Source organism: Callorhinchus milii, unplaced genomic scaffold, assembly GCF_018977255.1.
Source record: "Callorhinchus milii isolate IMCB2004 unplaced genomic scaffold, IMCB_Cmil_1.0 Scaffold9, whole genome shotgun sequence".
Lineage (NCBI taxonomy): Eukaryota > Metazoa > Chordata > Chondrichthyes > Chimaeriformes > Callorhinchidae > Callorhinchus > Callorhinchus milii.
In genome coordinates, this window is record NW_024704750.1 from 18,074,061 (window position 1) to 18,098,196 (window position 24,136).

General features: G+C 42.4%; 1 protein-coding gene across 1 annotated transcript; it reads left to right on the plus strand.

Moving 5' to 3' along the window:
- Positions 1–9: 9 nt before the first annotated feature.
- Positions 10–19,631, plus strand: slc39a9 (solute carrier family 39 member 9). The gene is made up of 7 exons (XM_042338070.1): positions 10–470; positions 6,148–6,256; positions 11,350–11,538; positions 13,600–13,665; positions 14,932–15,017; positions 16,254–16,388; positions 18,260–19,631. The coding sequence occupies exons 1-7, from the start codon at positions 375–377 to the stop codon at positions 18,485–18,487; spliced, it is 909 nt and encodes a 302-aa protein (XP_042194004.1). The 5' UTR covers positions 10–374; the 3' UTR covers positions 18,488–19,631.
- Positions 19,632–24,136: the final 4,505 nt, after the last annotated feature.

A 24,136-nucleotide genomic window follows, 5' to 3' on the forward strand; every position in this document is an offset into this window, starting at 1 on the left:
ACGCAGGCGGGCGGGGGGGCGGGCGGCCGGAAGTTGACCGTGATGGCCGTGCGGTTGGGCTGGAGACGGGGTTCGCGCGCGGGTTTTGGCCCTTAACTCTCGCCCGAGGACGGCGGCGTGTTGACTCCCCGTTGGAAGAGCTCAGAGGAGGCCCCGGGGGCGGTGGGAGCGAGGGAGCGAGGCCTCGAAGTACCGTGTAACCGGTTGGCGGTGGTGTGGTGTTGTGTGGTGGTGTGAGCAGGGGCTTGGGCTGGCAGTTGTCCCCGGCTCAGGCCTAACCGCCTCTCCTCCCCCCTCCCGCCCTCTCCTCTCCTCTCCGTGTGTCTCAGGCTTCTCACCCCCCGCATGTACCTGGCAGGGCCGGGGGGGTCACCATGGACGATCTCACGTCCATCAGCCTGCTCTCGCTGGCCATGCTGATCGGCTGTTACGTGGCAGGCGCCATCCCCTTGACTTTCAACCTGTCTGAGGTAAGGATAAACTGAGGGGGAAGGGGGGGGGGGCGCTCGCTCGGTGCATCAGATCACGGGGAAACCGTACATGCGTTTGATTTATTTTTTTGGGGTGAAAAAAGGGGTAACGAGGGGCTTTGCTCTGGGTTCCAAAACGATGATCAATCGTTATTTTTCCTCCACCTCCTGCTGAATTAGTCTCTCCCATCGTTAATGAGTATGTGTGTGTATGTGTGTGTGTAAATATATATAAACACAGACACACACACACACACACAAAGTGAAATCCAGTCCCCGAAGGAAAAGTTTTGCTTTTTATTTTTTTGGCAGATTCCTAAACTTTAAAGTTCTCTAAAGTCCCCCCGCCTCAGCGCATTGGGACGTTATCCTGATGTGAAAGGTGCAACTATAATTAACGCAATTAATTACACTCGTTGTTTTAACTTCACTGCTATTTGCCCCACGCTTGTGCTAAGGCTGAGTCACACTAATAGGTTGTAGCGAAGGTCAACTGGGCAGTCCGAAGTCAGGTGAAACGAGAATTCCTGCGGTTGTTTTTTTTTGAAAAAGGGAGCCACTTGAACAGAACTGTTTACGTTTCTGCACATGGAAGCATTAAATAATAATAATAACCCTTGCATTTGATTATAGCGGTTTTCACGTCTTCCAGACGGCTCAAAGCGCTTCACAGAATATACTGTAAAAAGTGAGTTGACTGTATATTTGTGGGCGAACGCGGCAGCCAATTGCGCACAGCAGTGTCCCACAAACAGTCGTAGATTGAAAATGACCAATTTATTATTGTTTTTTTTGGAGGGATTATTATTAGGCTCTGTGTGGAGTAAGGAAACTTGCCCAAGGTTTCGCCCTGACCTGCCTGGAATTGAACTCAGGTTTCTCGCTTGCAAAGCGAGTGCTCTAACCACTGAGCTACAGGACTCCACTAAATGCAGTTCAGGCGTCTGGTTCAACCCGCAGCTGTCCTTCCCCACATCTGGTCCCTGACCAGGATCACCACCTTTGCCGCATTGCCCATCTCCGACCGTATCTTATCCCAAATGCAGCCGAAATGCGTTTGTCATCTCCCGCCAAACACACTCCTCGCTGGTCTCCCCAGCTCCACTATTCAAAAGATCCAGCTCATTCAGAGCTCTGACACCCACTTACTTACTTGGTCCAAACTCCGTACCCACATCTCACCAGTTCTGGCCAGGCTCCACTGGCTCCCTCTCACACAACGGATCGACTTCAAGATCCTCACACTTGTGTTCAAATGCCTTCGTTCTCTGGCACCTCCCTACCTCTCCGACTTCTTCATTCCCCAAGCCACCACCCGGCGTCTCCGCTCGACTGGCACCATCCGCCCCACCATAGGAGGTCGCGCTTTCAGGCACTACACCCTGAAACTAACTCTTCCTCGATCCATCAGCCTTGCCCCCTCTCTCCCCTTTTTCAAATCCCACCTGAAAACCTTCCTTTTCGACCGTGCTTAATGCCACCGGAGTGAGGCTCCGCCACTGTTAAGTGCTCTGAGACACTGCCCTGCGTGGAGGGCACTATAGAAGTGCAAGTTGTTGTTGTACACTATTTTGTATTTTATTCCTCAACCTCAATTAAACTCGCCGGCCTCCCTCCACAAGCTGCAGGTCATTCAGAACTCTGCAGCTCGTGTACTGTCCCGCACCAGGCTTCGGGACCACATCACTCCCACCCTCGCTCGCCTCCACTGGCGCCCCATCCCCCAGAGGATCAAATTCAAGATCCTCATCCTCTCCTACAAGGCCATTCACGGAGTGGAGTCCTGTGGCTCAGTGGTTAGAGCACTCGCTTTGCAAGCGAGAGACCTGAGTTCACTTCCAGGCAGAGGGCGAAACCTTGGGCAAGTTTCCTTACTCCACACGCCTAATCATAATCCCACCAAAACAAAAAACAATAATAAATTGGTCATTTTCAATCTACGACTGTTTGTGGGACATTGCTGTGCGCAATTGGCTGCCGCGTTCACCCACACATATACAGTCAATTCACTTTACAGTGTGTTCTGTGAAGCGCTTTGGGACGTCTTCCCGACGTGAAAAGCGCTATATCAAATGCAAGGATTATTATTATTATTATTGCTCCCTCCTACCTCTCCGACCTACTATCCCCCTACCTACCTGCCCGTACCCTCCATTCCTCAGGCTCCGGTCTGCTCCACATCCCCCGCCACAACCGCCCTAGCATCGGTGGCCGGGCCTTCAGCCTCTCAGCCCCGAGGCTCTGGAACTCCATCCCCCCGTGCCTTCGCCTTGCCTCCTCCCTTTCCTCCTTCAAGGCCGGTCTCAAGACCTTTCTCTTTGACCGTGCCTTCAGCTCCCCTCTTGACTCTCTACCCCCTCCTCACTCCCTCCCTTCCTTCCCTTCACCCTGACCATTTCCCCCGTGCTCGGGTCCTGACCCAACAGTCCAGCGCCTTGGGACGTCCTCCCGACGTGAAAGGCGCTCTATGAATGGAATCTTCTTGTTGTAACTTTGATTTTACTTGAAGGGTTATCGATCTCAAGTGGCATTCATTATTTTGGGTTTTAAAATGAGAAGGTTTGAAGTAAATTACTGCAGTTTGAGTTGATTCATATTTCCAGAATATTTCATTTTAATGTAATATTTTATTAGTTAGTGGTTAGTTTGCTTATGCTATAGGTTGGTATTTAGGATAGAGGTTAAGAAACTTGAATGAGCTTGGAATAGGTTGTGTATGTGTGGAAAGGGAAAACAATGTTGGTTTGAACATGCATAAGATGTGGAGGGAACGGGTACTTATTTGAAGGGTTAAATGATCTTATTAACTAGAAAGAAAGAACTTGCATCGGTCACCCTCCCTTCTCCCTCTCTGACCCCAGTTTCGGTCTGAAATGCTGTAAACTGCCAGCGCATTAGTATTTATTAATAAAATAAATAAAGAAAATGTAATCTTGTTGTTTTTGTTATTCAGTGCAGTGACGATTTAAAGGCAAACACAACCGCAATGTCCCACAATCAACACTGAGTTGATTTATCTGGAGGTTTGTTGGTTAGGACAAACTCCCCTCTATTTTAGAAGAAAATTGATGGATTACTAACATTCAGCTGAACAAGCAGATGGACGTTGACTACATGTCAGTTTGGCTCAGTTGGTAGCACTCTTACTGTTTGAGTCAGAAGATTGTGGGTTCTAGATGCGTGTTGAAACTTTGAACTTGTGTGTCAGCTGGGGGTGTGCTGCATTGTTGGAGATGTTATCCTTTGGATGCGAATGTTAAACCGAGGTCCTGTATGACTGTTCAGATGGACTTTAAATTCTGGAGAGAAGCGCTGCATTGCCAGAGGTGCTGTGCTTTGGATAGAATTTTAAACTGAGTTTCCCGCCTGCGTTTTCAGGTGGACGTTAAGATCCCATGACACTGTTCAAAAGAGAAGGGAGTTTCTTCTGGCCTCACAGATATTTAAAAAATGCTCTTTCACTTCATGGTTGCTGTGTGCAAAGTGGCTGCCACATTCGTCTAATAAATTAACTTACCTCACTTTACAGAATTTTCTGTAGACTGTTAAAGACCTGCTATTCTGAGACCCATTATTTAAAAGTTAACCTTTTATCTTCTGGACGTTTCATTCACTGTTGCTGTAAAACAGGAATTAAATGATTCTACATGATAAGATGCTGTATCATGATGCAAAGATTATTATTCATTCTGTCCATTGTTGGATGCTCTACACTTTCAGCCAGTACATGCAAGGATGGATTACCTTACTGTCCACATCTCTCATAGAGCGCTTAAGCCAATTTTTTTATGGATAGATTAGATCAGTGAATTTACAAAGTGAGAGTCATGTGATCTCTACACGGAAAGAGTCAGTTTGGAAAAACTGTGTTCCTCAAAAGCTGCATTATTTCAGCTCTCATGTTGAAATGTACTACAATTTGCGGGATTTACAATGTGACTGCATTTGATGATGTAATTGTTAAATGTGTCCAGCCTACTGGAAGTTTACTGAAACATCAATGCAAGCCTAAAAATTAGGAAGCATTTTTTCACTCAAAGGGTGGTAGAAATCTGGACCTCTCTCCCCCAAATGGTTGTGGATGCTGGATCCATCCACACCTTCAAGAAAGAGATTGACAGGTTTTTGGTAGGTCGGGGTATTAAGGGATACGGGGAGAGAGCGGGAAATTGGATTTTAAATTCTAGTAAAGATATAAATCAGCCATGATCTGATTAACTGGTGGAACGCTCGATGGGCTGAATGTCCTCCTCCTGTTCCTACATTCCTTTGTTCCTTTTGATTAATCAACGACTCTTTCATATGTGTGATACGCAATCTTTTTTGGTAGGCGTTTGGCTAATTTGTGCATACTTTGATAGATGTCACACAAATCACTTTACAGTATATTGTGTGAAGCGCTTTGAGACATCTCAGTGACGTGAATAGGCGCTATATTAAATGCAAGGATTTATTATTATTGTGTCTTGAGCTAGTATATGCTGGAAAACAGAAAGCTCAGATGAGCTATGTTACATGTTTTAGTGCTCAGTGATTCAGCGTTTTATTGTTCTTTGATCAAGGCCAGAATTGTAAAAAGAAAAATCGTTTTAAAATTTACAGGGACTATAAAATGTCAACTACATTTGGATTATGTGCCCCAGAAATTAGCTGGAGTTCTTTGTACTTTTGCATGTACTGATTTGAGCATAAAGGAAATGAGTTAGTGATGCTTTGAAATTGCAGTGTATTCAGAAAGGTAGGTCATGTAGCAAGTGATATCACCATGGTTTCGGAGCCAGTAACGAGATACTTCAGCCAAGCAACTTGACTTAAAAGCCATTTGTCAGTAAGTAGTCTGACAGTTAATGAAATGTAATTGTGCTTTGTGCTACAGGGCTTTAAATTAACACCGTTAAATGCCCGAGCTGCAAAAATGTAATTGAAATGATCGTCTGCTGTTTCTGATATTTATTTGCCTTCTGGAGCCTGATATGCTCTGGGGCGCTACCCTGTGGAGAGTATCAGGCTCCGCTTGAAGGGCGTTATATAAATGCAAATTGTTGATGTTGAGAAGCAATGAGCTGTGTTAATATTCTCAGTATAATTTATGCAAAGGCAGACCATCCTATTGGTACTAATCCAATTTTAATTTTTGGTGTGAGCTGAATGCAGTCCTATTGGTAGATTTAGAAAAAAAACTGATTCTAAAATAAGATGAAAAACTGTTCTTTCGTTTATCAAAAACATTCTCTTCAGTTCTGAGTACAAGTTCAGTTCTTGAATGACAGAATCTTGCTTTTGGTTGAACCTATTAAGATGAATGCTTGAGCTTCTTAGAGTACATTTTTTTTCCCCCAAGTATTTTTTCTTCTTTCACCTTTCTCATTTGCCTTCATTCTCTCATTCTCTTTCTTTACAACAACTTGCATTTATATAGCACACTTCACGGGGGAAGAGGGGTAACGTCTCAGAGGGCTTAACAGTGGCGGAGCGGAGCTGGGGGGAGATTACCGTAAACGCAGTCGAAGAGGAAGGGCTGTGATGAGAGCTTTTGGTTAGGGTTGTCATGAGAGCTCGAACTTTAGTTGTGTTCATACTGGCATATATCTGCAGCGTTCTGGAGTTAAATGTTGTATCGGTTTCATTTTGCTGACTTAATAGGATAATGCTGAAGATGCTTTTTAATTTTCTCTAGGAAAAGTTGAAGTTGGTGACTGTTCTTGGTGCTGGGCTGCTGTGTGGAACCGCTCTTGCTGTTATCGTTCCCGAAGGAGTACACGCACTTTATGAGGATGCCCTACATGGTGAGGTTTACACCGATGACCCAGTGAAACTGAATTTCATTGTATAGTTAATGGTACCTTAAAATTATTCTGCCAGTGCAATGCTTCAGTTTGTGTGAAAGGTTAGGTAAGATTTCCACGTGCTGCTAAAAGTCAGACATTGGTGGTTGTCTTTAAATTGGGAAAAATCCCATTAAACTCCCATTATAACATTTAATGTCCAATGGAAGTTTGCACTAATAGTTTGGATGAAGATGACCCTTCAGCCCATTTGATCTTATCCACCCAGCATAACGTCTTCCCATTCACAGCATCAAGCTGTTTCTTAAATGATTCCAGGGTCCTGCCTTCAGCACTGTTCCTGGTATCTGTTCCAGTCGTTAATTAGCCTCTGAGTAAAGAAATACTTTGGTATTAGTTAATTTATTAACCTAGTTTCTGTCATAAACTTGCCCTTTGCAACTCTAAACTTGCGTCCTCTTGTACAACTGCCTCGATGTATTCTAAACATTGTTCTCGCTTTACGTTTTCAATCTCATTTAAAATGTTATATACAATACAAATTTAGATTTATATAACACCTTTTCATCGTGTGACTGGGGGAACAGTTTTGTGCAACCGAGTTCTGTTCCCTATAACATAACATGTAGGAGCAGGAGTAGGCCATTTGGCCCTGCGAGCCTGCCCTGCCATTCAATCATGGCTGATCTTCTAATCTAACTCCAGCTAATAACCTGACCCTGCCTTATCCCCATATCCCTTAATCCCTTTTGCAATAAGAAATCTATCTATCTCAGTCTTGAATATGTTCAAGGACTGAGCGTCAACAGCCCTTTGGGGTAGTGAGTTCCATACATTCACCACCCTTTGAGTGAAGAAGTTCTTCCTCAACTCAGTGCGAAAGGGTTGGCCTCTGATTTTAAGGTTGTGACCCTTGGTTTTAGTTTCTCCAACCAGGGGAAACAATCTCCCACTATCTACTCTATCATGCCCTTTGATGATCTTATAGGTTCCTATAAGATCCCCTCTAATTCTTCTATATTCTAGAGAACATAGGCCCAAATTGGTCAGCCTATCCTCGTAATTCATCCCCTTCATCCCTGGTATTAACCTAGTAAATCTATGCTGCACCCCCTCCAAGGCAAGTACATCCTTCCTTAAATAAGGAGACCATAACGGCACACAGTATTCCAGGTGTGGTTTCACCAGGGCCCTATACAGTTGCAGCAAGACTTCCCTACTCTTATACTCTAATCCTTCCATAATGAATGCTAACATGCCGTTCGCTTTCCTAATTGCTGCTGCACCTGCAGACTAACTTTCTGTGATTGGTGTACAAGGACACCCAAGTCCCTCTGGACGCTAACACATTCCAATCTTTCCCCTTCTAAAAAATAACCCGCTCTACTGTTTTTGCTACCTAGGTGGATGACTTCGCACTTCCCTACATTATACTTCATCTGCCACCTACCTGCCCAATCACCTAACCTATCTATGTCTCACTGCATTTTTTTAATGTCATCCTCTGTGTTGATACTTCCTCCTAGTTTTGTGTCATCCGCAAATTTCGATATATTAACTTTGATGTCCTCATCTAGATCGTTGATGTAGATGGTAAATAGCTGAGGCCCAAGGACTGATCCTTGTGGCACTCCACTAGTCACATCCCGCCAATCTGAAAAGGACCCGTTTATCCCTACTCTTTGTTTCCTACCCGTTAACCATTCCCCAATCCACGTTAATATGCTCCCCCAATTCCATGGGCCCTTATCTTTTGGACTAACCTTTTATGCGGCACCTTATCGAATGCCTTCTGGAAGTCCAAATAGACCACATCCACTGATTCACCCTTATCTAGTTTACTCGAAATATCCTCAAAAAACTCTATGAGATTCGTCAAACATGACTTCCCTTTTGTAAAGCCGTGTTGATTTGGCCTAATTATATTGTACTCCCCTAAATACCGCACTACCACATCCTTAATCAATGATTCTAAAATTTTTCCTGTCACTGATGTGAGACTAACTGGCCTATAGTTCCCCATCTTTTCCTTTCCACTTTTTTTAAATAGTGGTGTGACATTTGCGATCTTCCAATCCATAGGGACTGTTCCAGAATCCAAGGAATTTTTGAAGATCAGACATAAGGCCTCCACAATCTCATAAGCTACCTCTTTTAAAACCCTGGGATGCAAGCCATCCGGACCAGGGGATTTGTCACTTTTTAGTGCTAACAGTTTCCTTAGCACCAATTCTCTACTAATGAAAATTTCCCTAAGTTGCTCCCTGTCCTTATCCCCTTGGCGCATCTCTATTGTTGGCAGACTTGTTGTGTCTTCTAGGGTGAAGCTAGATGCAAAGTACCCATTTAGGGACTCTGTCATGTCCTTATACCCCATCACAACTTCTCCCGTCTCTGACTGAAGTGGACTTACATTTACCCTCACTAGCCTATTCCTCTTATATATACAAATATATTTGTAAAAACTTTTACAATCAGACTTAATGTTCCTCGCGAGCTTACCCTCATACTCCTTTTTCTCGCATTTAATGAGTTTTTAGTTTTATTTTACTGATTTCTAAAACTCTCCCAATCTTCAGATTTGCTCCTTTTCTTGGCAGTTTTATAACTCTTTTCTTTTAATTTGATGCTTTCCCTAACTGCTCTAGTTAGCCACGGATGAATTGCTTTCCCTGTGGTACTCTTATTCCGCAAGGGAGTATGCGACCGCTGAGAATTTTGCATTACATCCTTAAATATTTGCCACAGTTGGTCTACATTTTTACCTCTTAATCTTATTCTCCAGTCTATTTTACCTAGATCTTTCCTCATACCTACAAAATTAGCCCTATTTAAATTCAGAATACTTGCCTCGGATTTAACTATATCCTTTTCTAACTTAATGCAGAATTCAATCATATTGTGATCTGTTTCCTTCCTTTCTAGATTTACATTTAGAAAGCTGTTGCAAGTATTTTAAACGTGGCTTTCAGATAGCAGTTATTAACCACAGTTTTGTTGCATAACTTTCTGAACCTCGCCATCAGTTTACAATCTTGCAGTCATGTCCAGCGGTCCCTCATAGAAATCATAGAATTTTACTCCATTTGGAACATCTTGCGGGTACCGGCTCTTTGAAAGAGCTGATCGCTCGCTCTTACCCGTAGGCCTGGAAATTTTTCCCTATTCTGATGCATATTCAATTGTTAGGGGGATTTTGTTGCAATGTTACAGGTTTCTCCGCTAACCACCAGAGCATACATAATAACTTCTGACATCTTTGAGTGAATAAAGAATCTCAATGAGGGCCAATGGTCAAGGCTGTACAAGCCTCTTTGTTGTCTCTGAAAAGTCTACCATTTTCTTCAATTAGTCGTAATGCGAGATTTCATATGGTGTAATTAAACCTTTGAATCACCTTATAGCTAATCTGGTGATGCCTTTATTCTTATTTTTTGAAACAGAGTTAGCTTTTAAAACACTAGCAACTGATAAAAGATTTGAGGCATGTCCAGGGGTTTAGGAAAGAGCAATATTTGCATCAGAGTGTCTTACTTTGCCCATTACTTGAGTGTGTGGTGATTTATAATAGTGCAGTACTAATGCAGGTCCTAGCGGTTCAGTGTCAGCAACTGCTGCCAAAAGCTGCAGCAGCATCTTGACTTGCTACAGGTGGTTTTATAACATGATGAGGATTGGGAGGAGACCTTATATATATTCAGCCTTATTGATGTTGGAACAAGAAAGGTTGAGGGGTGATATGATAGATATTTTAAGATAATTAAAAAGATTTGAAAGGTTGAATGATGAGGAACTATTTCTGCTTTCAAAGACAAGAGGATATGAATTTAAGAGGAAAACTTAATTATTCTTAATATTAATATAGGTGCGTGGAAGATTTAGCACTGAAAAGAGAATTTCAGAAGCACAATCAACAAGTTGCACTTATTTGTGCTATTCACAAGGAAATGTAGGATTTAGGAAGAATATCTCAAAGGTGTTTCAAAGGATGATGGGCTTTGAAAAGTGAGACTGGGGGATTTGAAAGGGACCTCCAGATGGTGGGGGCAAAGTGTCTGAAAACCTGGCCACCAGTGGTGAGGCAGATTGGGCAGAGACATGAGTTGGCAGAGTGGAGTAGGTGGCTGTAAAGTTGAGTTGCAGGAGATTGCAGAGTTAGAGTGGAGCCAAAGTACGCATCTTAAATTTGAGCCTTTGGAACCGGAGAAGTTTAGGGATGATGGTATTGAGGAACCAAGTGCAGGAGAGGATGTCGCTTGGAGTTCTGCATGGTCTGTAGCTGGGAAGGCTGGCAAGCAGGGTGACTTGGAAAAGTCAAATCTGGAGGTGACAAAGGCATGGATGAAGATCTCAGCTTGTTTGGGTGGTGAAGTGGGAGTAGTAGTAACAGTGGTGGGAGATTTTGTGGAAATGTAAGAAAGCAGACTTGGTTAGAGCCTGGTTCAAAAGAGGTTTAAAATAAAATAAAACTTTTGGTTTCTGCACAGGCTCCATGAGTTGGCGTGAGCGATGAGGGGGATTGATTCACTCAGTGCGCGAAGAGAGAGGTTCTGAGCAGCCGAGCAGAGGCTTATTTTTTATCGACATCTAATTGGAAAAAATTAAAACTCATCAAGGATTTGGTGGCTGACGGGCATAACTGCATTAGTCCTGGAGTCAAGGGTGGAGGCAGGAAGGCATAGAGTTGAGTGTCATCAGCCTACATGTGGAGGAAGGGTATTAGAGAGTACAAGGAAATAGCAGGGAATCAGTAAAAATGGCTTCAATGGATGAACAAGCAATGACACGAGTGCAATGGGTTCAAATGGCCTTTACTTTTATTTCTATAGTTCTGCATCATTGAAGTCTACATGGTTTTATGGTTCTACATTATTTCCCAAACTCTTTGAGATGTCTGGAAGACATGATAAGGCGCGATATCAAATGCAAGGGTTATTATTATTATTGAAGTAAATTCAGCATTGGAACTTTTGTATGAAAGGTCACGTAGGTCTTGGAAGTATAAATTCACGTGATTAATATCCAGTGTTAAAGTAGTTGGGAAAGGCTTTTCAAGTGAGTTGAATTGAATTTGTCCCTTTTTTCTTCTTCAGGTAAACATCACCACGCAGGAGAAGTAGAAAAGGTGGAGGAGTCGTTGAAGGTTGGCGAGTCTGTGGAGACTGAACATGTTCACGAGCACTCAATGCTACATGCGTACATCGGCGTCTCCCTGGTGCTTGGGTTTGTTTTTATGCTCCTGGTTGACCAGATTGGCAGTTCCCATGTGCACTCTGGCGATGGTAAGATGTACTTAAAATCCAATGGGTTGTCCAGTCACGTACTTGCACTCAGAGGAAGCAAGACTTCCAAGAGGACAATGAAGGCGAGGAATCTGTGATGGCTATTCAGAAAGAAAAAAATGATTCAGTCACTCAATCTGTTTGTGGAACACTGTCGTGCGCAATTGGCTGTCCTGACTTGCCCACAAAATATATAGTCAATTTGCTTTACAGTATATCCTGTGAAGTTGTTCTGGAACGTCTCAAAGATGTGACGAGGCACAATATCAAATACAATGTTTAGGCCTCTGCGATGCAATAATGCTAACATGAAAGCCGCCACTTCCTTAACTGGACAAGTTATTCGATCAGTTTTACATTGAAATTATGTACTTACAAGAATTCCTACAAATGCAACGAGTTACGTGTTCAGCGAAGTAACAAGTAAAGCTCTGGCCCTGATTAATTATTTTATATGGAAAGCTGTCAGGATATTGAAAACATGACGACCTAAGTACGAGTAACAATTTAAGCCAGTGTCAAGTTATCTAGAGTTTACTCTGTGTGTATGTATTTACTTTGAGACAGAGATAGAAAAATTTATCTGGAATAGAGCTCAGCTATTATTTCAGCTTTAATCCAAGTTGAGCCAACAAGTTCTTTCAGTAGCTTAATGTAGCCTGATTGCTCAAACTCTATTGGAAGAGGGAGAATCCTTTAAATGTTTTTTTAATGTATTATATCCATTATGTCTGTCTTTTGAGCACTCTGAGACGCTACCCCGTTTGAAGGGCACCATATAATGCAAACTGCTGCTGTTATGTTTCATACAATACCTTTATTAGTCGGATCTCAAATTCAGTGTCTTCTCGTTGCAGCATTCAGAAATATTAGAATTAGAATTTATTATGACTCATTCATGAACTTCCCCCATCCTATGGCAGTTTTAAGTTAACCTCCAGCTATTTCAAACTGCCACTTTTATTGCAGTAATCTTGTAGTCTTGGCAAATTAGTCTGTTAATTTAATGAGCCTTTCATTCACATTACTCTTTGCTGCGTTGTCTGTTTGGCTCATATACTAAGTGCGGAATGGAGAATTATCAATTTTTATGTCGTGTTTGGAACACTGTTGTGTCCCACGAGCTTTCATTTAAGTGTTTGTTTATTGTGAAAGTGCTAAGAAATCCCAATGCTTTGTGGTGATTCATGAGTTTCTTTTTTAAAATACGCAATATAAGCCATATTTTAATGTGGGTGTACTCTTCTGCACAGTTAAAAGACAATGGTTGAATATGTACTTTCTAACTATCTTCAAAGACCTAAGATAGTTAGCCTTGCATTATTACAGTGAAGGGCAAGTGTATGTCAAGTGGGAATCTTTCTAGGCATTTTATGAGGTTTGTTACAGTCGTTATTACTTTAGTCTTAAGATTTTGAGCCACATGTTCTGTTCCCTTTTTACATTATTTCACTACATTTATAAGTTCTGTACAATCTAAATGAAGTTGTAACTCATCTCCGCCCAACTCAGGCTCCTGCTCAGATTTTTTTAAAGCACTTCGAAATGTTCCAAATTATTGTCGTAATGCTGACTGGAAGATGTGCTGCTGTTGGGAGGTGGGCATGTGGCTGAGGGGGACAGGCATGTGGTGGGGGTGAAGTTGTGGGCTAACACGTCAACCAATTCTGCCCACAGTAATGGCCCGCAAACAGCCGTGGAGTGAATACCCAATTTTATCTGGGGGATTATTGGCTAGAACACCGGGAGAACCTATCTTCTTTTTGAACAATGCCAAGGGATCTTTAATGTCCACCTAGACAGGCAGATTGGACCTTAGTCTCAACTGCAGAATGGCACCTCTGACAATACAGCGCACCCCCAGCACTGCATTTGAGTCTTAGGGGCTTCAACAACAACAAAATTACATTTGTATAGCGTCTTTCACGTCGGAAGGATGTCCCAAGTGGACAACCAGTGTTTTGGACTCGAGCTGGAGAGTTCACAATCTTCTGATGCTGAGGCGGGAGTGCTACCAACTGATACTAATTGTTCAATTTGCTGTATTTATTGTATTTTTAGATGCTGAAGCCGTGAGAGCAAATACCAAGATCACCACCACACTTGGACTGGTGGTTCATGCAGCAGGTAAGTGCTGTGCCCTGTGTGACCTTAGTTTGACAGCATTGCTGCACCACGGGTCAATGGAGTGGCTGGAATTTAAAGACCTTAGGCCGACTCTAGTGAGCCAGTAAGAATTCAGCATTGATTATGATATCCTGCATGATACCCTGAAGCAAACCCATTGCCCAGTCTACACATTGAATTTAAATGGACCAAACCATTTCCAGTTCACTGCCACTGTATAGCTCCTGAACCGAGCAAAAATTGTTCAAAGCTCTCACAACTGCACAAAGGCATTTGAGTCATCTCCCTGTCCCACCACCATTTTTGTTCTGGGTGTAACAAACAACACCTATACCATGTTCCAGAAGTGAACGTAGAATGGTTTATTTTATTTTACTACCTTCCCTGCTTTTTTTTAATCTGCAGCAGGACTGAGCAGAACATGAAACAATGTCATAACCCAGCTGAGTAGACAGTTCATCTAAAATCATACCATTCATTGCTCCCAAGCTGTCAGTGAACCTCCACCATGTACTAAACACTGGTAGTCATCCTCACCTACAAGGCCATTCACGGCCTTGCTCCCTCCTACCTCTCCAACCTACTATCCCCCTACTTACCTGCCCGTACCCTCCGTTCCTCTGGCTCTGGTCTGCTCCACGTCCCCCGCCCCAACCGCCCTACCATCGCTGGCCGGGCCTTCAGCCTCTCAGCCCCCAGGCTCTGGAACTCCATCCCCCAGTGCCTTCGCCTTGCTCCCTCCCTTTCCTCCTTCAAGGCCGGTCTCAAAACCTTTCTCTTTGACCGTGCCTTCAGCTCCCCTCTCGACTCTCTTCCTCCTCCTCGCTCCCTCCCTTCCCTCTCCTCACCCTGACCATTTCCCCCTCCTCTCTCCCTCCCTCCCTCACCCTGACCATTTCCCCCTGCTCGGGTCATGACCCAACTGTGCAGCGCCTTGGGACATCCTCCTGACGTGAAAGGCGCTTTATAAATGGAATCTTGTTGTTGTAGTTAACCTCAGCTCTCCTCACTATCCAAGTAAAATGTACCACTTGACTACATTCTTCTATTACGTGCAATGTTACCAAGAAATAATGTTTAGGTTCATCCCTTTTGCAAGTTGTAAAAAAAAAATTGGGGGTATGTTTATGATAAAATTTTATTCAATTTGTGATTTGTGCAGAAGGTACTGTGTATAAAAGCAGTACCTTTTTTCTTATGTTCCTGTATTTTCCCCCATTGATGTACTGAAACAAGGATTATTTTGTTCATTCTTTTCTCTAACAGCGGACGGCATTGCATTGGGTGCAGCAGCTTCCACATCCCAGACAAGTGTACAGTTGATTGTATTTGTAGCTATTATGTTGCACAAAGTAAGTATCGAAGGTTTGCAACCATTTTATTCATATTCTTGCTTTATTCCCTTTTGTGTACAGGGACCTCTTTTTAGAGAGCAGGTTCAAATGTCCAAACGTTTCATAGCAATTACACACCAAAGTACGGATTGATCCAATTGTTGGGTTGGCTGGGTCATTTTGCCGTTTCCAGCAATATCAGCAGTATTGATTCCAAATCCATTTCAATAATGTTAGCAGATAAAGTGTAGAAAGAGGAGGGCCAAAAGCACTTAAATCTTCCTCAACAGCACAATTCTCCCCAGTGCCACCTTCACAAGCAAGCTAATATTCTTGACTTTCAGCAGAGCACTTGGAGATAAACGGTCCCTTCAGAAATTTGTGCTACGCAGTCTTCTCAGTCAGATGTTTCTCCTGCCCCACATGCTTACCATCACCTTTGTGTAAAAGAAAGCTTCATTTGGGTCACACTTCAATGAATTAACCTCCTGTTGTCATGATCAGCGCTTTGAGATGATATCCGGCGTGAAGGGAGCTGTATGAATACAAGTTGTGTTGAATAGAAAAGTCTGTTTATGCAAATGGTGCATATCTGCAGATTCTTCTCCAGCTTTGCCCTTCTGCAAGGTTTGAGTCCAGTCATTGCCTCCATCGCACCCACCTTTTCAGTTTTGATTGGTTGAGACCCACCACTTTGGAAGGCTCCTCTTCGGTCAGCCCTTTGTGTATTCCTTTTATTTTCCCTTTTCATAGCCTGTTTCACTGTACGTTGGATTTAGGACTGAGCAAAGCTTGGACGTGGAGACACAGGCAAGCAGATCGGTGCAAATCTTGAGAATTTGGCAATGTTTAGCAGCTTCTTTCAGTTGCCAAAGTGTGACACCTTTTGAATAATATTGACCAGTGATTTTCCACACCTTTCTAATGAGTGGTAGGAAAGTGAACAGAATTCCTGCCCACTGGCCATATTTTGCAGTGCAATGAAATAAAATCCAATACTTTGTTATATTGCGTGTTTAATGATGCTACACTGGTACCTAGAACAAAGTTAATAGTATCAATATAATTTTATCTATAATTTTAAAATTGTTTTTAAAACAGATTTTAAAGCTTATTTTATGAATCGAATCATTTTCAGCTCTTCAAAGGGGACTTTCATTATAGGGGGAGCTGTTTGTGATTAGGGTGTATATGAAGGTTGCGTGTGGGACTGTTAATAACAGCACTGCTTTTCTTTATTATTTTCCACTTCAGGCTCCAGCTGCATTTGGTTTAGTTTCATTCCTTATGCACGCAGGACTTGAAAGGAATCGAATCAGAAAACACCTCCTGGTGTTTGCATTGGCAGCACCAGTCTTGTCCATGCTCACTTACCTAGGCCTGAGTCAGGTATGTTCTTGTCATACTATACTTTAGCTCATTATCCAGAACCCGTTAATACCACCTTGACACAATGGGGCCTGACCATTACAAGAATTGTTAGAAAGAGTCTCCCTGTCATTGCAAATTTTCAGATCCTTTTCTGTGTGTGTTTTTTTTCTCTTCGTTAACCCAAGGGTGCGGGGTCAGTTGTAGCTGCTACAGCTGAGATCAGCGAACTCAGCACAAATTGAACTTGCCAATCTCACATCTGTAGCCGAATGCTATGTTGCCTAGGGCGAAGCTTTTATCCATTTGGCTGTCAAGGCGGTTGAGTTAGTGAAAACATCAAGTTTACTATAAAATCTGTTGTGCATTGTAAGCTGAATGTCCGACATCATATAATATTGATATGATTATATCAGAAAACAACTTGGGACTTTGCTTTGAGACTCCTTCGACTCACCGAGCACTGCTGTTAATTATGGTCGAGTGATCCTTTATCTTTATCTTTTCACTGTTACTCAACTAATCCTCCTGTCAAGTTGATCAAAGAATGGCGCTGATGGGGCTGACCTGCTGTGCTGGAAGTGAAGGGAATGCAGTAATAAAAGATCCTGGCTGGGGCGAAGGTTGAAATGGAGGAAACTTGACCCTAGCTTAATGCACTAAAGTGATAACTAAAGCTTGTTCAGAGGAACATGACTTGTTAAAAGCTAATTCACAGGTGCAGAAAGCATGGTCTATAATGAGGAGTCGGGAATAAAAAATCATGGACGTTGTGTAGAGCGCTAGTCTGATCTAATTTGATGTATTGTGTTCAGTTTTGGGCACTCAACCGTACTGGGTTTCGAGGATTTCCATTGACAATTCACCAAATTAATACCTGTGGTGAAAGGGTTTAGCTTATGAGAAGGTAGGTAAATTTGTTATAATCATTTAAAGCGATTGAAGCATTTGAAATAATGAGGGCATTGCTGTGCTATATTGGGGTGGGTGGGGGTGGTGACTCTTCACTCCTAAAACATGGGGACATCTTGAAATTGGAGTCAAACAAGTTAGGACTGACACCAGAAAATGTAATATAAAGGATTGTGAGAATGTGGAATCCACTGCCAAAAAGGCTGTAGATTAAATCAATTGAGGGACAGATACCTGAGAATTAAGTGGTGTGGACGAAAAGGGGGAAATGGAATTTAAAAATGTATCATGATCTGAAAAATTTTGGATGCATAATGGGTCAAGTGACCAAATAAAAATGATTAGAGCTTATGCAACAACAGGCATAGGCATACATAGCAGGAGGGATAACTCCTAAGGATTTTAGACACTTTTCCTGGATTGATGTATGTTTGAAAATTCTCCAAAACTTTCTGGTGACTTGTATTTGCATTTCTATTTGCCTCCACTTGCTCCCAATCCACTAGCGGATCGAAATCAATATCCTTGTTCTTGCTTTGAAATCCCTCCACAAGCCTTGCCTCACCCTACCTCTGTGATTCCTGCAAACCTACCACCCCTCCCTCCCTTTGCTTGCCGAATTGATTTGCTGCGTGTCCCCTACCCACCCCAGCATCAGTGAACAAGCTTTGAATGATTCTTCCCCGGTCTCTGGAACTCCATTCCAAAGATCAGCTGCCTTGCCTCCTCCCTCTCCTCCTTTAAACATGTCTTAAGATGTTTCTTTTCGTCCTCTTTTGGTCAGCTTTTTTTCCCCCCGCGTCTTCCTCAGCTCCCCCACCCCCAGCTCGGGCTGCCAGTCGATTCAGTAAAGTGCTTTCGGATGTCATCCCAACCTGAGAGGCACTGTGTAAATGTAAAAATATTATTGTTGCATTGTTTTTTTGGATCTAATGTTGAATCGTTGAGAACTGAAAGTCTGCCCTTTTCCTCCCTTACAGAGCAGTAAAGAAGCACTTTCAGAGGTGAACGCCACAGGAGTCGCCATGTTGTTCTCAGCGGGGACGTTCCTGTACGTGGCCACCGTGCATGTGTTGCCAGAGGTGGGAGGCACCGGCCACAGTCACAAACCGGATTCTGGTGGGAAGGGATTAAGTAGACTTGAGGTTTTCACTCTCGTCCTGGGCTGCTTGATCCCATTGGTCCTCTCAGTCGGCCACCAGCATTAACCATCGACCAGTCAGGCACGTGGGTCAGTCGCCTACCAGTGTCTGGTGTCTGCGGATTTGCTGCGCTTTTCCTTTTTGGGGTCTTTCTCATGGAGTTTCCGAGTGAAAGAGAATTGTAACGAGTGAAAGAGATTAAACTAAAATTTGACAGGTTGTAAACAGGGAAAGTCAGGACACTCTCTCGTCAGGGTAGGCACTTTGAAAATGTTAACCATGAATTTTTGTTTGTGTGTATGGAAGATTCCACCAGACACCTTCGTTCTCTTGTTCAATCAAACAGGACAATGAAATACAACCAAACTGAGTATCCGTATAAAAGGATATAAGCGAACAATCTATACTATTAGAATAAGGAACGTGGGTACATTACTGGCATTAATCGAGCCAAGGGAATTAACACTGGGTTTATAATACGGTCTACGGAAAATAATTTTTACCGTATTTTACTCAATAGCGTATGGTCTTTGTGTTCAGCTACTGTCTTAAACAGTTTGTTCTGCCATAAATTTGGTGCCTGCTAGCTCAGTATCCCTGTGTTTAATCGATAGAATCGCTAAGTATGTGAGTGTATCAAGAGAGACTGCTTCTGAAGTGCTTCATTAATGTATAAGAGGAAGGATTTTTTTTAAAAAACAGTTGAGTTCAGTTTTAATGGTCAAAACACATTGAGGTCTGAAATGTAGTTGTTTCAGATTGGAATCCTTCAATAAGGAATCTGAGAGAAGTCTTCTGGGCAACAAGATGTACAACTCGTAGGACCTCTGTTGAACGTAAATTGTGTTGTGTGAATCTCCAGTGAGTAGGCGGGATTTAATTCCAGCTTCCTATGTTGAGGAGCACCGAAAACCCCTTGTTTTAGACCTTGTTGTATAAAGAAGGATGGGGCTGAGAAGGAAAATTTTCTTGGACCCGTGGAAATAAAACTGAAGAATGAAATGCCGTTGATATGACTTCCAGCTGGTGAATAGTCATTGTTCTGAACTGTGTTTACTGCCTCTGTTGTTTATGTAACCAAAATCATTCCATGGATGGCTGGCTGCCTTACTTAGCAAACTCTTATCTCTGCACATTAACAGATCTTGAAATTTTTGAGGGGAGGGGAATTGTTTTAAGATTCTACAAATAAATTTTTAATAGGTGGTCATTGTTTTGTTTTCCACATCTTTCTTGAACTTTAGTTTGGAAAAGTGGAATTTCTTGGTAAACGAGTGCCAGCCTGCCTCAGCTGATAGCGCACGTGTCTCTGAGTCAGAAGGTTGTTGGTTCAAGCCCCATGTCGGGACTTGGAACGTATATATTCTATGACCCTCCAATGCAATGCTGAGGGTTGCTGCATTTTAGGAGATGCTGACACTATACTTCATGGCGTGCTTTCAGACATTTTCATATAAGATGTTATAAAATGCAAGTTCTGGTTGTCTAGGTGGATCTTAAGATCCCATGACATTATTCAAAAACAGATGGGAGTTTCTTCCAGTGTCCTAGCCAACAATTCCCCAGATAAAATTGGTCATTCATGGCTGCGTGCATAAATTGGCTGCCGTGTTTGCCAACAAAATACAGTCACTGCACTTTACAGTACATCATGTGAAGTGCTTTGGGACATCCTCCTTAAATGACACTTGCCTTTGGTGTGGAAGGAGGACCTTTACCAGAAGCTTGTGATGTGCCAGCCACTTGATCATCTAGCGGTCCAAGTTCAAAGCCATGTACCAGGTTTACTCAGCACCTCCTGCTGAATTTCATGTTTTTGTTTGAGGTAGATGTGCCCACTCGAAACCAACTACACCTCCAAGGTGATCAGCAATAGGTCAGTGTGGGCTCCTGGCAGCCCCTTCCTCTGTTTACTACCAATCCACCTCGCTGCTTGGACCTGCGTTTCACAATGGGCTGCAGGAAAAACCTTTCGCAGCATTCTAGGAGAACGAGTCATGACTGAATGCATTTTGGACATGTCATACATCACAAGCTTAACCTGCATTTGGGACTCTGCTATTCTTGAAGAATGACAAGAGCAGCCAGAGAACAACTTTCGCTCCCTTCATGTGTTCCTGCAGGACTGTTTCTAAGCAAAAGTTGGTGTCCATCATCAGCCCAAAGTACCGATAAGAATCAATAAGTTGGACAGATGCCCCTTCAATTAGTCCCTTCAAGGCTTCCTCCTGAGCTGTATAGAACCATAATACTGCACTTCTGGAGTGGTAGAACTGCACTGAGTACCCAGTGTTCGAATGGTGAATGTTATGTTTGATATCATCAGGTGAGTCCAACAGCAAACAGAAATCCAACAATCCTGTCAGAAATGCCAGGAATCGATATTCCAGGTCTCCCCCTCAATGCACCATTGGTGAATAAGTTGGCTTGCCACTCTTTGCAGCAGGGTAAGGTTCAGTGATTCTGCCAACATTCCTTATCTGGATCTTGGTGCTGGAACACACACTCAGAATAAAATCCAAAATTTGGCCATGTGTTCCCATAGCTTCTGGTTTCATCGTGAGGACTTCACGAGGCACAAGGAAATTGATGAGCACAGCATAGGTGGGTTTTTTCTTCATTCTCAATATCCTTTGGAGAAATGAGCTGTGTAATTTGCAGAAAAATACAAAGATGTAATGGCCCTTTTAAGACTCGTAAGATGCTGAGACTGTCCATTTGAATCTTTCCCTTTCCAATGTGGTAAAAGACAGTGTTGAGGCTGAATCTTTAGACTAGCAAACTGCAGCAGCAATGCTTTATTACTGTTTTCACGCTTGTCCATTTCTATGACTAACATTTGGTAAGAATTGGTGCTGTATCATGTGTTGTACTGTAGGCTATTGTCCACTGAGATCCAGATTAATATTCTCCCAAACTCATTACTGTAAGTTGAGGAAGTGATTTTCATTGTAATAATGTGGCTTGTATTGAAACCCAGTCACACAGTGAAAGAACAGTGTGTTAAATTATAGAGTCACACAGCTCACGTGTTTTGTTCTCCAGTTCTTTCTGCGAGTTATGGGTCAGATGCTGTATTTTGTTCAATGATGTAATCTTTTTACATGCCAACTATTTTGCAAATTAAACAAATTACATTAAACAAAAAACAAATTACAGTCAAATCCTGTGAAGCACTTTGTGATATTTTGATGACATGATAAAGTGCTGGATCAAATTAAAGGATTAATATTATTATGGTAGATCCTTTAATCACTTTGCCTACCTATTCCCCATATCCTTTAATCACTAAGTTTCTAATGGTAAGCGCATTAGTGAGTAGTGAGTTGAATAAGTAATAGATTATATAGGTACCTTGTTTTAACACTGCATTGTAGATAGTAAATCTGGCCTCGCAAGAAACGCAATGGAAAGTCTTGTTCTTAGATGTCACCTTGGCTGAGTTAGTAGCACTCTCACCTCTAAGTCAAAAGCCTCACGTTGGGACTTTTAAGATCATTGTCCAGGCTGACAGTAGGGTACTGGAGGAGCTTTGCACTGTCTGAGCTTCTGCTCTTTGGATGAGATGTTAAACCGAGGCCTGTCTGCCTGTTCAGGTTGATATTACGGATCCCATGACACTTTTCTAAAATACAAGGGAGTTTCTCCCAGTGTCTTGGCCCCTGATCTTCCACATAAATTGGTCGTTCACTTCATGGCTGTTTTTGGGACACTTCTGTGTGCAAATTCGCTGCTGCATTTGTCTTCAAATTCAGTCATTGTCCTTTGCAGTGAATCCTGTGAAGTGATGACGTGTTATATGAAATGCGGTGACTGTATGTTCTGTGTGCGACTCTGCTTGGTGTCCACTGGGGGGCGCATTAGAGCACCTCAACTCCAGTCCAGAGTCCAATCCGAAATGTCACCTCATCTTAACCTGTAATGATAATAATCCTTGCACTTGATATAGTGCTTCATCACGTCGTTGAAATGTCTTAAAGCTCTTCACAGAATATATTGTAAAGTGGATTGACTGTGTATTTTGTGGATGAAATGCAGCTGCCGATTGCCAATTTTTTAAAAAAGGTATTATTACCCCCAGAAAGCGATCTGCCAATTGACTAACTACCGGGTTCCTACTTACTGAGAGGTAAACCGAGGTGGGTGGAGTAAGGAAACTTGCCTAACTGGGAATCAAACCCAGGTCCTCTTGCTTGTGTGGCGAAGGTGCTAACCAGTACTCTACGGGACTCCACTGTAAGGCCATTTTATCTTAAATTTTAAGATTGCTTGGAATTGTGGAAAGTACCTGTTTTAATTTGGAAGCTTATTTTACGCAGCTCCATCAAAGGAACAGAATTCAAATTACAAATGAATTTAAGAATTTTCCACAATTCTGCAAGATGATAAATTTTAAGACAAAATGGTGGAATTTACCAAATGTATTTTTTGAACAAAAAAGCTTTGAGCTTTAAATTAGTGTGAAACTACTATGATTTGAGATGCTGCCCCATTCACCCACAAAACGCAGTCACTCCAATTTACAATTTGCAACACGCTTTGTGACATGAAAGGAGCTACACCAAATGCAAGGATTTTTTTTAATATTTAAAAAAATTATTTGAAACATAAATCTCCCGGGTGTTTTAATTGCATCCATGAATAATTCATAACTGGGTGTTTTTAAGCCCCAATTGTGACTTGTATTAGTTTTTGAAATATGCACATTTAATTTCTGTCTTATTTCATCATCAACAACAACAATAAAATTACATTTATATAGTGCCTTTCAATGCGCTGTGCAATCAGTTTCGGACCCTTTCCACATCTCTCTTAAAATATCTGAAGAGTGTATTCAACTTGAACCTTGAATGCGTAGAGACTATGCCCCGGGTCTGGGCAAGGAGATTGGAAAAAAATATTTCTTTCTAAGGCTGAAAAAGTTTTCATTTTGAACTTATATTAAAAAAAGTTTTTAAAGTTGCATTTGCAACAGGATCAGATTTATTAATATGGGCAGCCCGCGGTTGTAGAATCCGAACTTTTTTTTTCCTCTCCCTCTATTTTTTTGTTAGAATCTGGTTGTTTGTCAATTGGCGGATTTTCCATGAGTAGTAAACCCTCCCAAAAAAAATATGGTCACTCAATCCACGACTGATTGAGGGACACTGCTGTGCGCTATGGGCTGCCGCGTTTCAGTCAATTTATTTCACAATATACAATATCCTATGAAGTAAAAGCTCTAAAACTGACACATTTCCTCCCCCCCCCTCCCCCCTACTGTCTGCCTGCTCTGTTTTATTGATGCATGCACTACACTGCAGAAACCTTTATTGCAACCATGCCCCCCCCAAAAAAAAAACAACCACTCGAAATCATGAAGTTCTGCTTGCAAATAATAGATGGCAACAAACCAGTTTTTAAAAAAAAAACCCAGAGGCAAAGTGCTAACAGGAAATAAAGAGAACAGTGAGGAAACTCGCTGAGAGCTTGTGTTAGACACGGTAACCAGGAACCCAGAGTCAGGCAGTCAGTGCGTCAATTTCAAGGTGGGACAACATCTCTCCTAATCTCTGTGACTCTGTCTGTCTGTGTTGCTCTCTGTGACTCTCTCTCTCTCTCTGTCTGTGTGTGTGTAGCTCTCTGTAATTCTGTGTGTGTGTGTATAATATCTCACTGGGGGTGTGTGTATATATATATCTCACACTGGGTGTGTGTGTATATATATCTCACACT

Excerpts from the sequence above, each read along its gene's own strand:
- slc39a9 (XM_042338070.1), top strand. The coding sequence starts at position 375 with ATGGACGATCTCACGTCCATCAGCCTGCTCTCGCTGGCCATGCTGATC. Across the intron at positions 13,666-14,931 it reads ACTGGTGGTTCATGCAGCAG|CGGACGGCATTGCATTGGGT; the intron begins GTAAGTGCTGTG and ends TTTCTCTAACAG. Across the intron at positions 16,389-18,259 it reads CTTACCTAGGCCTGAGTCAG|AGCAGTAAAGAAGCACTTTC; the intron begins GTATGTTCTTGT and ends CCTCCCTTACAG.